General features: G+C 42.5%; 1 protein-coding gene across 1 annotated transcript in view; it reads right to left on the bottom strand.

The window, feature by feature from the left end:
• Window positions 1-3,200: 3,200 nt before the first annotated feature.
• Window positions 3,201-16,366, bottom strand: part of LHFPL7 (LHFPL tetraspan subfamily member 7) — a gene marked incomplete at its 5' end in the record, with an annotated part of 58,901 nt that continues 45,735 nt past the window's right edge. Inside the window, one exon of the mRNA XM_079545160.1 lies at window positions 3,201-3,464. Within this exon, the coding sequence (XP_079401286.1) occupies window positions 3,238-3,464 (227 nt within the window). The 3' untranslated portion in view covers window positions 3,201-3,237. The remainder of the gene's footprint in view (window positions 3,465-16,366) is intronic.

Raw genomic sequence — 16,366 nt, forward strand, 5'->3', positions numbered from 1 at the left:
CAAGGACATGCAGGAAGTTGGAAAATAATTACTTGAACACAGAACTTCCTTGCCTTTGCCATAGGAACATCCTGTGAGGGACGGTCCACACGCATGTTTGTGTCTTTGCCTTCAAACATCTACTCTCACACTTATTCCTGTTGTTTCTATTTCCTTCTCCCCTTACTTCAACACCGTGTACCAAATTTGTTGGAATTTTTTTTTAATAATAAAAGAGAGATGTTAAGAAAACAGTAAACGGTGATTTTTTTTTTTTCAAATTTTTTTATTATACAGTGTTGGCAATTGGAAATTTCACATTTAAAATAATTGAAGTATTGTATCCAACAAGTCAAATACGGAAAACAGTTAATATTCTAAAAAGGAGCCAGCTAGTCAATGCAGAAACACATTAATGGAAAATACAGCTTTTAGTTACACTTAGAAAATTATATATTTAGAATAAAACTTGAACCTGATCCCATAAATTGTTTGACTTTTAACAAGAAAACGCTTTACACAGTTCAACTCGCAGACAGTCTTTATTTTAAAAAGTGATCTGTCAGTGTTAGCATATGGATTGTTAGCAACACCCTACTGAAGCTGTCAGTTGAGGAGCTAAAGCATATGCTTTCCTAACTGTGCTAAGAATCCCTTGCCTTATCTCTGTCTTCTGTGCTAAGCTGGTTCTGAGCATGGATGTTTCAAGGAAAGTTTTGCCTGTCCAGTTGTAGGAGTCCTGTACTTATGCTTCATTTCCTTAATGTATGGTAAAACATCAACAAAATTTCCAAATGGAGGCAGTAGTTGGGTTCATGGAAGGAAACAGAGCCTGACAGCCCTCACAACAAAAGAGGCTGAGTTTAAAGAAGTAAAAGATTTGGTACAGCAGCGTTGTGAATTGTAGAACTCCATTAAAACAGTACGTTGAAATTACAAGGGAGGTTTGAGCTGTGGGGCCAGAATTGCAGGAGACTGTGTGTGTGTGTGTGTGTGTGTGTGTGTGTGTGTGTTCAACACCACACAGTGCTGCAGTCCTCAGATTGTGGTTGAATGAAGGTTCTAGTTCTGCACATGTGAAAGTTAACAAGCAATGACAGGAACTGATTGGCTGTGCTCAGCAGGTATGGTGTGGATATTAAGAAAAACACAAAACTTTGCTTGTAGATTTTATGTACTTGCAATTATTATTTTTTTTTTTTGCACACTAACAAATCACTTTTCTAGTGGAACATTAAGTGACAGTCTTAAACGTTACACAAAACAGAAAAAACCCTACATAATACAGTTTATACACATTACACGTTTCAGTTGTTGATTCTTTTTAACCATATTGATCCTGTCTTGTCTAATGGTTCTAGAGTAAAGGCACAGGTTGGTTAGGAAAGAAAAGCCTGCATCTCTGTCTCTCTCTCTCTACTTTGTGGTTATCGTTTTCTTTTTACTTGTTGGTCGTTATTCCTCACTTTTCTGACTTTCATACAAAAATTGTCAATTTTAGCTATGAGTTTAAAGGATGTTACTGGGAAGCGTGCTACTATACAGAAATGATGGAAATCAATTCTGCTTAATTTTGACATTCCTTTAAGCTACTTTGTTAGGTATCTGGAGGATGTCATCTCTTATTCACTGAGAGCAAAAACACACAATGCTCTTTCTCTAATTCTCAGTGTCCTTAATTCTACTGCGAAATCTGTGTTTCCAAAGGTCAGTGATGAAACTTAGTGTGCAGAATTTGCTTTTGGAGTGCGTGAAAACGTAACAACAGATCATTATTTTGGAAAACAATGCCACAGTCCATTGATGTTCAGAAGCGTGAGGAATGTAAACCAGACTGTAGGAGTCTCTGACGTATTAAAATTACACAGTGATTGTTCTGTCTGTTTGCATTTGTTATACATCCTCAACATGTCTCTGTCTGTTCCTTCATGTACACGTTCCATAAAAAAACAACATAAAAGCAGCACTAACTTCTGGAATTAGTTGGGCTCAGATAAATGAAGAGTAATGGCCTTGATCACTTAGGTTGTGCCAAAATGCAAACTGAGACATACGGCTCTGAATTAAATATAATCTATGTGCCTGTTAATAAATAATAGAAAATAAAATATTAGAATTCAAATTATTTTAAATGAAACACAGAACAGTGGGGGGAGCTTAGAACCCAATGTTTCCCTTCCTTAAGGAATCAAGTGCACTTATTTCAGTCTTTGATAGTAATGAATCCAGTGCTACTGAGAGATCAGATGAATTGCACACACAAGTCCACGAACTACGGCCATGTGCTACTTCTGACGTGGAATCAGATTCTTCTTCTTCATAGTATGCAGTAACACTTCCCATCTAAACGTATTACAATAGCAGGATCTTAAAAGGATGGGATATGCTAGAATCTGGTCAATTCTGGCTTGCGTTGCCACTACACATAAGGGCCACAGGGCACACACTTGTAAGCACAGATTGTTGTTTACTGCCTTAAAGAGCAGCAACAGCAAATCTGCAGTTGTCATAGTTCAAATCATTCTGCAAGATTCCACTTAAAATAAGAATTGAAGAAACATGGGGAAAAAATACTTTCTTAACCTGTTACATCATCATGAGCCTTTGGAAGCAGTTACATCTCTCTCTGTTATCTTCATGAACACGACTGTAAATCTGGAGGATTAGATCAGGATGAATGTGTCCTGACAACTGACAATATGGAGGTACTACTAATACATAGAGATTAAAAAGAAAATTGTTCTGGTATACACTTTTAGTTATCAGGCTTAATTGTAGGCCATGGCTACTAGTAGGCTTTTTTTTTTTTTTTTAATTAACCAAAATAATTATAACAAAATATTGTTATTGGTTTTAAAATTAGTGGGTTCATAAAAGCTTTCACATTTAATAATATATAAAAAGTGGATTGAAACTTTTTAAAAGTCTTAAGGTTTTGAGACACAAAAGAAACAGCCTGGGAGGTAGACAGATGTTCTGAGGATAAACTGATACCAACTTTTGCTAAGGCTGTGTTCGGAGCAGCACAAAGGCTGCTGATTCATCTTAGTTTAATTCCAGAGCGTTCGCTACTCGTGTGTACGGAAGACTATCAATGCACTTTTGGTCTTTGAATCTGACCTTCTCTCCCCATCTCCTTTTTTTTTTTTCTTTTTTTCTCTTTTTCTCTTTAGCAATACAGCTAAATGGAAGTGCTATAATAACTGCTGCCCATTGCCCGTAGACAGGAATGTTCTGTTCTTAAACAGTAATAAAATACTATAAAATAGTAGGTATTGGAGTTGGAGATATGTGCTCTTTTGGTGCATATTTTGCAAAGAATGGTAAAAAGACAGACAACATGACCCCCACAATTGCCAGCATATACCCCCATCCAATCTGGCAGTCTCCTGCATAGTAGATGTCTGAATTCTCACAGAATCTCTTCACAGTAGCAGAGTTGAAACCAAAAGGGTAAACCAAAAGCCCAGAAGCCATAATGAACACTGGAGAGGAGAAAAGAAACCACTGTTACTACAGAGCTTTTAATTCCTTTGAAAGAATTCTTTGTTTTAGAAAGGCAAATGCGTAACATTTAAAGCAGTGGGAAAAGTTATAGCTTAAAAATACTCCTGATTGTCAGAGCATTTTTCATAATTATCTCTGATGAACAGTAGTGTCATAACGTGGCAGCAAGTTAGCGCTGGGATTTTTTTGCATGAGAACTGTTGCTCATTACATAATGTCTGGAATGCTGTGGTGCACATCATACAGCCGTTTAAAAAGTGAGATGATTCAGATGTAAAGGAGAAGAGTTCCTAAACTTGCAGACTGCAGAGCTGCTTCATTTTCTTCTCAATAGCATTTTTGGGGCGTGAGACAAACAATGACTTTGTTCTGCCAAGTAACAACATTCAGTTAAAGAGATTAAATGTAGTTTTGCAGATTCTGCTGATGATGTTCTGATAATGTAACACTTTGTCATGCTCAGCACTGCGAACTCAATATACAATGCAACATAATGCAACATAATCTTTTTATTTGGCTTTTGATTTTTTAACAAATTAAGGCTGAAGGCTGCCTTATTATCTCATTTGACAGCTCAGGGGATAAAACAGGGGATAAAGATATGCTGTAGGAATGTGAAGTTTCAGTAGAAAGGCACAGAGTTGGAGGAAATCTCTTTCAAGCCAAACACACCAGCAGATTAATCCAGGTATAATGAGGAAATATATCTAAAATACAATGAAAACTTAAGCTGCTTCCCGAAGTTTGAAAGCCAGGCTTGCCTCCTGCAATTACTCTGTCTGGATTATCTGTTAGCTTTTAATAGAGCTTCACAGATTTTAGTCTTTAATGAATGTCTGTTGTTTAAATGTATGTTGTGCAATTAATAAAGAGCAGAACTATTTTTCCTGCTTTGAAAATAGGACTGCCCAAGGCCCAGGTGATGCAGATACACTAAAGTGCACCAGGCACAGTGCTCAGTCTGTCTTTGTCCACCTTGCCAGTCAAGAGGTGCTGAGGAAGGCTGATCCGAAGAGCTGTGTCACCCCAGCCCCTGTATGTAGCTCTTGTTGGAAAGAACACTGAGAAATAGATATATTGTTCATTTTATGGGGGTTTGGTTTGTTTTGCTTTTGCTATTGAACTAGTGCTATATTTATAATCTATAGCCTACTTTTAGAAAGGTTTGTTTTATGCATCGGATATTACGAGGCAGTCCTTATTCCCACATTTATTCAAATCCTGGGTGAACTGTTAGTAACTCGAGAATGATGGTAATGACTGAGTTAACAGTTAATCCCTTGTAAAAAAATAAAACAAACAAAAAACACAAGAAATAATAAGACCAAGAAAACAGAAATTCAAAGGAGAGAAACTGGAACAGAAGCAAACTTGCATGTCTGTTTTCCTCCAGGGCAACTCAGGGAAGGGTACAAAGAGAAACGGCCTGCTGGTCAGAGGAGCTCTCTGAGAGCAAGGTGTTCACCCACACTCCTTCCCATCTCCGTTCTTTCCCTTTAAGCTCTTTGTGAACTTTAACTTCTCAGAGGTTCACAAGGAAAGAACACTGTGGCCTTCCCCTCTTTCCAGGCTTAAGGTGCAGATGTTGACAATTCTACATGCAAGGTCCTCCCCAGCACACGCAGCACCTTGAGCACACCAGGGAGCACAAGATGTGGAGCACAGCACAATTCCCAGCAGCTGTGTTTCTCTGCATACAGAAACTGAAGCTAAATGCTAAAAACTATATTGTATGATCCAGATCTACCTTAACTGCATATGTGTTAGACTAAACTAGTCATGCAGGAACATTTTGTCTAGCAAAGATTACTGGGCTTTCCCAAAAGAAGAGCTAAGGGCCAGCACGCTTCCTTTGCTCAGCAGCACAGCCTGACATTTGTGTGACTCTTGCACACCCAGGAAAACTCTGAGAGCACCACTTCTATGGACAGAAATGGAAAAAGTCACCTTGGAGAATAAACAGAAAGGTTAGAATGTTCCTCCTGGCATTGTAAAGTTTGAGTGTTAAACCTCTGAACAGAGCTACAGACTAAACCAGTCAGTCCTCAGACCTACGTGGTCTGTAGCTCCATGCTCTAAGCAAGAAGCAGGTCTGAAAATAACATTTCAGTTATTTCAGTTGATTCATCTTTTCAAAGTCAAAATGGTCCACACATCTCGTTCAGCTCCAAGTCATTATGCACAATTGTAAGCAATCGTTTTACCATGAAATCCCTTCAAACTGTGCTGTTAAGCTTAGCTGTTTTTCTGATAGTATCTCAACCCCTTGCTCTACTTCTTGTATCTGTCCACATGAATGTTTTCTTTTTGGTTGGGTTACACAGAATGAATATTTTGAAGGTTGTGCTTTACAGCGATGCCAGTGTTTTGATTACCACTTGGTGCTCATGTTTTATTTAGTCTGATTTAATGGAAGAAGCTTTTTTGTTGTTGTTTTGTTTTGAATGCTAGAAATAATCTGTCACAGTTGAATGTAATGTGTTCACATATCAAACGGGCTAAGAAGTTACCCATGGTTTCATATCCTCAGGCATGTCACAGAATGACCTCATTATTCTCATTTAGGTGCCCTCTTTCTTACAAAGGCTCCAGATATTGAATAGCCTGTTATTATCAGCAGAAGCCAAGCTTTCAGACGTGGTGCTAATGACGGCTTAATAGTGCTGTCCATCAGCAGTGCAGTTAGCTGGGAGAACACACAAAGAAGCAGTGGGGCTCCATTTAGGCTACTCATCCAGCACTTACACCTCTGCACGATTTTCCAGCAACAAACAACCCTTCAGAAGGTGTCAGAATACAGCAGTGAGTTTGTATTACTGTGATGTGTAGTGTAACCTCGCTGTCACAAAAGATGATGAGAAAGCAAGACAACAGACTGGGGCCTTTTCTGCAGTAAGAAGCAGTTTGGAGCGGCCTTGCTGCTAAAATGGATAGTTGGATTGCTTTTTTTAACGTGGCTTGACTGGTGTATGGGAACTGCTGAGTCACGGCCTGAACCTCTGATTAATCACCTGAGGCGAGCCATGAGTCAGCCAGAGGAGCACAGGTGAAGGCAATTCACCTGTGCTGCCAGAAGGGGTGGAGCCAGGCTCCACCCCTCCTAGACCTATTTAAGAGCTGGCTACCAGAGGGGAAGGATCTCTTCTGGAGATCCCTTCTCTTGGTGTCTTCTGGTGAGCTCAGCCGAAGGGTAAGCTCTTCCGCTTATTCTCTTTGTGATCATTGTCTACCTTGCTTGATTCTCTCGATTATATTGTGATTACAACATCTTGATATCTGTTGATTAAACAACTATATTGCAATTATAGCATCTTGATTATACACTTGGCGAGCCAGGCAGGCCAAATATACTGAAATTAACATCATGTCTTTTTTATGGAATTTCTATAAATGGGTCAAGGGGGAGAACAATACTCCTCTAGAGAAAATGATTCCAGGGCAGATCCCAGGATTTGAGGGATCGCCCTATTATGAGTTAGCTACTATCATTGAAAAATGGGGTCCCTTACGCGTTATGGGCAATATCTCCCCATATCGCATGGCGGACTATTTTCAAGGACTTGGCAAGGATGTCCTCATTACTAAAGAAAGACAACTGGCTGCCTCCATGGTGGCATGGCCATTATTAACTGCCTTAAATCATGCGGACTTAAGAAATAATACTTTAGAAACGGAAAATCAGCTTTTGAAAGACCGCGTTGAAAAGCTAGAGCACGAACTTGGCGTTTTAACAGGGAAGAAGCCAATTCTACATCTTCCCATAGGCCAAATTCGTAGTATTTCAATAAATGATGACCAGACTCCTGAATCAACAGACTTCGTTGATCAGGAGAACAAGAAATCCAAATCAGACCTTGAATGTCCTATTCTGACTGATCCCCTGGAAATCCGTCCTGTTGTAACCCAGAAAACAAAAAAAGTACAGGACAGACCGGCAGGGGTGCCGCCTGATCAATGGCCCCCTGCCCAGACTCATTTACATGTAACGGCACGGCCATACACGGCAACAGAATTAATGGACTTAGTACAACGATTTCGGCAGAAGCCTAGAGAAAGTGTGCCAGCTTGGTTATTAAGACTGTGGGATTCTGGGGCAGAAAGTGTCTTGGTGAATGGCCCAGAAATAGCCAAGTTGGCCACCATGACCATCCATCCTGCTCTCAGACAGAGGTTATATGTAGGTAATCAATATCGTGATGAAAACCATTCCATACTAGAATGGTTAATGGCAGCCTGCCGTATGGTATGGCCAAATAAATCAGACATACCTTTACATACAGGCATGTGGTCCTCCATGGAGGACCTTCAAAACTATATCCGCGAACTGGGTGTAAGAGAGGCCATCTATGAAGATACATTTGATGGCCCTGATATGGTTAAATTTTCAGCAGGGATGAGAGATTTAATTTTACAACAAGCTCCCTCCCATCTGTATGGCACCTTAGTCTCCATATTGAATCCCCTTGTAGCATCAGAAGCCGTAGTCCAGCAGGCTGCCCAGTTAGTTGCCGACCTGGGAGAAACAGAACGCCTGCGGACTAGGCGCAATATTCGGTTTCTGGAGGAAGCAGAGGTCCTGCCGGTAAATAAAACCAAAATGCCGGCTACTCGAGCTCCTCCATCGGGACCCATAAGGGTATCCCGAAAACAAATGTTTAATGATTTAATTCGGGCTGGGGTCCAATTTGCTAAGATTGACCGCCAGCCCAACCATGTCCTTCTCCAGCTCTGGAGACAACTAAAGGACAATCAAAAATTCCAGAGCTACCCTAAGAAATCAAGGGTAAGAGCTATAGAGAGGGTTCCAACAACAACATGGAACCTAGAAGATTTTATTATTCCAAACAGAAAAAAGAAGCCACCTCAGGTGTCTCGGGCCACAATGCCTGAGCCATCAGAAGCAAAAGAATTGGCCCTAGCCCAATTCATGGAGTGACAAGGGATGTTAGTCCCCGTAGGGCCTCCAGACGGGACCGGAGGCCCTATGTAGAATTAACAATTTATTGGTCCCGAAAAAATATTCAGAGAGTAATGGCATTGGTAGACACAGGAGCAGAAACATCAATTATCTATGGAGATCCGGGAAAATTTGATGGTGACAGAGTGATGATTGGTGGTTTTGGGGGACAGACTATTCCTGTCACCCAAACATGGTTAAAATTGGGGGTTGGGCGTCTCCCACCCCGGGAGTACAAGGTGTCTATCGCCCCAGTCCAAGAATACATCCTGGGCATAGATATTCTATGGGGTCTGGCTCTCCAAACAACTGTGGGAGAGTTCAGGCTTCGACAAAGATGTATCAGTATCCGGGCGGTGCAGGCAATATTAAGAGGCCATGCGAAACATGAGCCTGTTTGCCTGCCGAAACCGCGCCGGATTACTAACGTTAGACAGTATAGACTCCCGGGTGGGCAAGATGAAATATCGAGAACGGTGCAGGAATTAGAAAAAGTGGGTATTATAAGACCTGCACACAGCCCGTATAACTCCCCCATATGGCCAGTGCGAAAGTCGGATGGCACATGGAGGATGACAGTAGATTACAGAGAATTAAATAAGGTCACGCCGCCTATTCATGCGGCTGTACCCAATATTGCCTCCCTAATGGACACATTGAGTAGGGAGATAAAAACCTATCATTGTGTCCTAGATCTAGCAAATGCGTTCTTCAGTATTCCAATTGCTGAGGAATCGCAAGATCAGTTTGCGTTTACGTGGGAAGGCAGGCAGTGGACCTTTCAGGTCCTGCCACAGGGGTACGTGCATTCACCAACGTATTGTCACAATCTAGTGGCGCGTGACCTGGCTGATTGGAGAAAACCTGATGGTGTTAACCTATATCATTATATTGATGATCTCCTGTTGACATCCGACTCACTGGAGGCAGTAGGACAGGCAGCAGATTCATTAACTGCCTATTTACAACAGAGGGGATGGGCTATAAATCCCCAAAAGGTGCAAGGTCCAGGCCTGTCCGTAAAATTCCTGGGGGTGGTTTGGTCAGGAAAGACCAAAGTGCTACCCAGTGCTGTCATAGATAAGGTTCAGGCCTTCCCAGTCCCTACAACATCAAAGCAGCTGCAAGAGTTTCTAGGTATATTGGGTTATTGGCGTTCCTTTATACCTCACCTGGCGCAGCTGCTACGGCCACTATACAGACTCACAAAAAAGGGGCAGCTATGGGACTGGGGGAAAACCGAACAGGATGCTTTCCAACAAGCGAAATTGGCAGTTAAACAAGCTCAGGCATTGGGTATATTCGATCCTACCCTCCCAGCCGAGTTGGACGTTCATGTTACCCAAGACGGCTTCGGTTGGGGCCTGTGGCAACGCCAGAGCTCTGTTCGGACCCCCATTGGTTTCTGGTCTCAGGTTTGGCACGGAGCAGAAGAAAGATACAGTATGATTGAAAAACAGTTATTGGCTGCCTATTCGGCATTACAGGCAGTAGAGCCAATAACTCAAACAGCTGCAGTTATAGTCAAGACCACTCTGCCAATTCAGGGGTGGGTGAAAGATCTGACCCACCTTCCTAAGACAGGGGTGGCCCAAGCACAAACAGTGGCACGATGGGTCGCCTATCTCAGCCAAAGGAGCAGTCTGTCTTCATCACCCTTGAAAGAAGAACTCCAGAAGATCCTAGGCCCAGTGACGTATCACAGTGATGCACCAAAAGAAATACTGGTCGCTCCACCAGAGAAGAGTCCCGTTCAGGAGGGAAAATATCCTATCCCTGAAGATGCCTGGTACACAGATGGGTCCAGCAAGGGCAACCCGAGCAAGTGGAGAGCAATAGCATATCATCCTTCCACCGAGACAATCTGGTTCGATGAGGGGGATGGTCAGAGCAGCCAATGGGCAGAACTGCGAGCCGTGTGGATGGTTATAACCAAAGAACCCGGTGATGGTATCCTGAACATCTGCACAGATAGTTGGGCTGTGTACCGGGGGCTCACTCTTTGGATTGCACAGTGGGCCACCCAGGAATGGACTATCCATGCCCGACCGATCTGGGGCAAAGACATGTGGTTAGATATATGGAATACGGTCAAACACAGGACTGTACGTGTCTACCATGTTTCTGGTCATCAGCCCCTACAGTCACCGGGAAACGATGAAGCCGACACACTGGCCCGAGTTCGATGGATTGAGAATTCACCATCTGAGAACATCGCCCGCTGGTTACATCAGAAGCTACGGCATGCTGGACAAAAGACAATGTGGGCAGCTGCTAAAGCATGGGGACTGCCCATACAACTATCTGATATCATCCAGGCATGCCAGGATTGCGACGCTTGCTCCAAGATGAGACCGAGATCGTTGCCTGAAACAACAGCCCATCTTGCTAGGGGACACAATCCTCTCCAGCGATGGCAGGTCGATTACATCGGGCCCCTTCCTCGTTCCGAAGGGGCAAGATACGCCCTGACCTGTGTCGATACTGCAAGTGGGCTACTGCAGGCCTATCCAGTACCAAAAGCAAACCAGGCATATACCATCAAGGCACTCACTAAACTGATGTCTGCCTACGGGACACCGCAAGTCATCGAGAGCGACCAAGGGACTCATTTTACTGGTGCAACGATACAGCGCTGGGCAGAAGAAAATAACATCGAATGGCGATTCCACCTGCCATATAATCCAACGGGGGCAGGCCTCATCGAACGTTATAATGGTATTCTTAAGGCTGCCCTGAAGACAGACTCCCAGTCCCTGCAGGGGTGGACAAAAAGACTGTATGAAACCCTGCGGGACCTGAATGAAAGACCTCGAGACGGCAGACCCAGTGCCCTGAGAATGTTGCAGACGACATGGGCCACCCCGCTTAGGATCCAAATTACGGGCACTGATCATCAGGTAAGACCCCAGATTGGTAATGAAAATAATCTTCTGCTCCCTGCCCCTGAAAATTTAGAGCCAGGTACCCATAAAATGAAATGGCCCTGGAAGGTGCAAGTAGGACCCAAGTGGTGTGGCCTACTTGCGCCTTGGGGGAGACTATTGGAGGTGGGAGGCTCAGTAGTCCCTCCAGTAATAGGTACATGGCCTACTGATATTGTGGTCAACACTCCGATCTTTATTGCTAAAGGGACCCCCATCATGTCCCTGTGGCAGATCAGGACACCTCCTTTGGTGCCTGATATCGTTATGCAGCCGCAGATATCCGGCCAAAAGGTGTGGTACAGGCGGCCAGGACGTGCCCCCGTACAAGCGGAAGTGTTGACCCAAGACAGAAATACGGCCTGTATCTTGCCCTGGAGAGCAGACCTTCCCCTCCTGGTACCTGTAAAACATCTGTATTACTCCCCGTGAGTCTGTGAGCCTTCAGGACCACCGGAAGGAACAAAACGCCATCAAGTGTTCCAGTGTTGCTGTCAGATCACGTACAACACCCGGTGATGGTCTGCATGGGACTGATGGAACATAGAACGGACCTGCACCTCAGGACCTCATGCCTCCAGTCACATCATCGAGCACTGGCCCATGGAAGAACATGGACATTCACTAATCGTCACTTGTCTTGAACTGTACCAACACACGTCGCGATAAAATTGTATAAGCGTCGCGATATACCGGATCTCTGTATTAGGGAAAGCTCACCCTTTTGTTAACCTGATCAGTGGTTCACGCCGTGAAGGGGTGGAGTGTATGGGAACTGCTGAGTCACGGCCTGAACCTCTGATTAATCACCTGAGGCGAGCCATGAGTCAGCCAGAGGAGCACAGGTGAAGGCAATTCACCTGTGCTGCCAGAAGGGGTGGAGCCAGGCTCCACCCCTCCTAGACCTATTTAAGAGCTGGCTACCAGAGGGGAAGGATCTCTTCTGGAGATCCCTTCTCTTGGTGTCTTCTGGTGAGCTCAGCCGAAGGGTAAGCTCTTCCGCTTATTCTCTTTGTGATCATTGTCTACCTTGCTTGATTCTCTCGATTATATTGTGATTACAACATCTTGATATCTGTTGATTAAACAACTATATTGCAATTATAGCATCTTGATTATACAACTGGTCATTGGGCTCCTCAGACTGCTGACACTCATGTCCCATGACCTACTGGGTCGTGCTAAAAACATGCACTTTTAATTGTTGCTTTAGTATCTGATATGTGGGATTTGTTATTGCTAGGACACCATCAGCTGTGATCTCACCTGTTAACTCACAGCCATTGCTGAATGCAGGGCAGTTCACAGTCAAGTCCACGTGCATCAATTCAACCGTAAGTCACTTCTAAACTCTACTTTTTTATCTTCTGCCCTGACAAAGAGTTCCAGTCTCACCCCCTTCTTCTCTCATCTTTACTTCACTGGTGTCCTACAGTCAGATGGCAACTGGCAGTTCTCCTCTGGCAGGTTTGCCAGCCCACACAGTACCCCTGGGCTGTGCTCTTGCTCCCCTGCAGACCCAAAGGTAAACACAATGTTGTTTCCCACCTTTTTAAAAAAGCTGATACCTGAATTTGTCAATTTCTAAATAGAGTAACTTTAATTATCAGGAAAGAGTTATTATTAGGAAGGAGGGCTCCTCTTTGTATGGAAAACAGAGCATTTACTCTAAAAAGTTGCAAATTGGTGATGGTAATAATTGGTCACCGGTACTCAGGGGAAAGCAGCATTTGCTACTATTTAAAAATATAATTAATTACAACCTTCTATCATTGCTCAGGTTTATTTATTCCATTGAGCTCTTGAAATACTGTTCAAGTATTTAAACCAATCACGATGCACTTTCCTGTTCGTTTTAACCCAAACCAAAGTGATGCAGTTCTCTCAAGTATGTGCAGAGGGCACCAATGTACAACCATCTCAAATACCATGCACAGAAAATGGCTATTTCCATTTCCACTTCTTTCCCCAGCACTGCTGAGTTTTCAGCGTAGGAAACAAACAGCTGAACCATTTTCTGTACTGTGAGGCAGGAGCGTGAAAACTTGGTTAAACTGAGGTGTATCCTACCATTCTTATGTTTAAACTGAAAACAGCTTGGGATCAAAACCTTGAGATGATCCACAAATATTACAGAGACCAAAAAAGAGCGATGGAGGGGAGATTGGTTTGTTTTATTGTGTTTGTTAATGTGCTTAAATGATGTGTAATAGTAGTAATGGTTACCAGTAGTAAAATATGCTGTGCTTGAATTATCTTGCTGAAATTACCTGCTGTAAGAAGATTATTTGGTTTTAGAAATTTAAATTGCGTATTTTAGGAGCACATTATATTCCTGACTCTTGTGGCTATGAGGGATTAATTGCAGGAGTGTGGGATATCTCAGGCAATCATGAGAATTAAGGCTGAATTGTAGGCCAGCAAGTGTTCTTCCAGACCAATTACAGATTACTTTACAGTCTTATCTATTCTTGGAACATTTTTATTGACAAAGTTTAATCTACCAAAGCAGTTTTCTCACTCATCTCATCAAGAAGTTTCCTCTCACATATAATCCATTTTCTCTCTCCTTAAAGCTGGCAGTTCTTCTTACACACACTCAATTGACTTTGAATAACATTTCCTTGAGCTTATACAATGTTCTCTAATCATTTTATTAGCTCCTCTTAAGCTTTTCCTTACATTTATTTGATTTTACTAATATGATTTTAAATGAGAAAGCAGATGCTGATTCAAAGCCACAGACACCCTAAACACAGAGCCAGAAATACAGCTAATATCTGAGCAGTGCTGAGAAAACCCTTTAACCAGAACTCAGCCAGAGATCTTCAAAAGCATCATCTCTTTTCCTACTGCACTGGCTAGACTGCACTTCATAATTTCCATCATTCTTCCCAAGCAAGTATTTTTGTAGCATGCCTGAAGGGCCACTACATATAGGATATTTTGCAAGTTCCCCCCTATGAAAAGGAGATACATGTAAGTCTCTTCCAACAGCTGGAAGCCTAAAGACAATGCTAAATAAGATCCAAGGTCACAGCTGTTGTTCTCTGTGATAATAGCTGCACCTAAGTGTGCAAACAGAATCAGGGCAAGGAGGAGTAGATTTGATAAAGAACTGATATATGTCTAAAATCAGCAGGCACCATTTTAAATGTCATTTAAGTACAGATAACATGGCGAGGGAGGTGACTTGTCAAAGATAAAACTGAAGCAGATAAAATCCTACTGGTATGGAAACGAATCATTCTGGGCAGTGAGACAAACAGGGGCCCTCATTACAGAGCCTTCTCCTTTATGGAACTAGCAGGTGCAGGTGAGGTTCCCATAATTCAAACTCTTGAAAGCAGCCCTAGCAATTATTCCCCCCAAAGAAAGCAAAATGGAGAGCTGGGAAAAGGGATAATAGCATTCATACACGTGGTATGAAAATCCAGCTATCTTTCCCCGAACAAAGAGCTGGAAGTGGTAACAAGGATGCAACCACCTTAACATACTGCAGTTCAGCTCTTCTCCTCTTATAAGAACTATTCCATCGGCTTCCTTTCGGTCAAACATGTTGTAAAGAACACCCATCAGTCCCAGACTGTTGCCAGATATGCAGAAGATTGTATCACTTCCTTTTCTGGTGTTTTTTTTTTCCTAAATGGTACAACTCACAGGTTAGCACTTAGTGGCTATAAAATGAGTGTGGATATAAAGAAAGCTATGTAGCTTGTCAAAACCCTGTCTTAGCTAACAAAGGAGATGTGCCAGTTTGTACAGTGCCTCAGACTGTTTAATTAAATGCTGAGTATGTGACTACAACTGCCAAGGTAGTGCATTAGGTCCAGTAACTTGTGTTTCTATATATATATATATATATACACAACACTACTGGGAGACACGCATGTAGAAAAAGATGCTCAATGTTACTACAGTTTATCTGGGTTCAGCCGAGGTGGAATAGGAAGGAAGAGGTTATTTAAATAAAACTAAACCTGAAATGAGTGCCCGCACACCTTTTTGCACACATCTCATTAGTATTGCTCAAACACCCTGCTCCCATTTTATTGGCACAGCCTCCTCATTCAGCCCGGCCCTCAGTGCACAAATAGCCTATTCCAGAAATGTCTAGCAATTGTGCAGACAGCTGAATCTACCCCACATTATAACTGAAAGAAGTGGAATCCAGCTACCCAGACTTCAGAAAAGAAATCCTCTGAAGGCTGCACAGGGGTAATTGGGCTTGGTAATTGCTGCATTAGCTACAAGTTTATTGAGGGCCACAAAAGGAAATGCCATCCTGGTGACCTTTGAGGTTGCATTTCACAGCATGTTTTCTACATGAGAACAAATGATGGTACTTCACTATTTCTGCCAAGCGAGTGGTAGCTATGGGGAAGATTTATGGTTGTAATCTGGTAATCTATGGGCCTAATCATGCAGTTATAGAGTTGCATGTCATTTACTCAGAAAGGCTGAAATGATCTGGCGCTGTGTGGACTACAGTGTAGGAGTGCATTTTGTCACCTGCAAGGTTAGAAGATATACAGCCTATTTAGTGGACTGTAAAAGGGGGAGACAAGAGCAAATGTTTCTCAGGATAGCAGACTGTTAAACAAAATTTTAAAAGACTCAGGGATTGAGGAAGTGGGGGCCATCAGATGCACTCTTGTTTGGAAGCCATTACAATTTTTCACTATTTTATTTCTTCAATACTTGTATATATTTTCTATTTATTTTATTGGAAATCATGTAAGTCATGCTCACTCCATCTCTTTCAGAACACCAAACATAGAAGCAGAGCAGTAAAATAATATTAAATCAGTGCGGGAGCCTTTAGATGACAGCAGCACATTCAGAATGTTTTGTACTTCAGTGTGCCTGTATTCCCTTCTCTCCGTTACATTTTATTCAACAATTAAAAAGTGCTAATAAAAATGCAGATTTCAATTGCTCTATTTTAGGTAAACATAATATGGTACACATTTTCTAAGCAATGCACATTGCTTAGCTG

This window comes from Tetrao urogallus (assembly GCF_951394365.1).
Source record: "Tetrao urogallus genome assembly, chromosome: 20".
NCBI lineage: Eukaryota > Metazoa > Chordata > Aves > Galliformes > Phasianidae > Tetrao > Tetrao urogallus.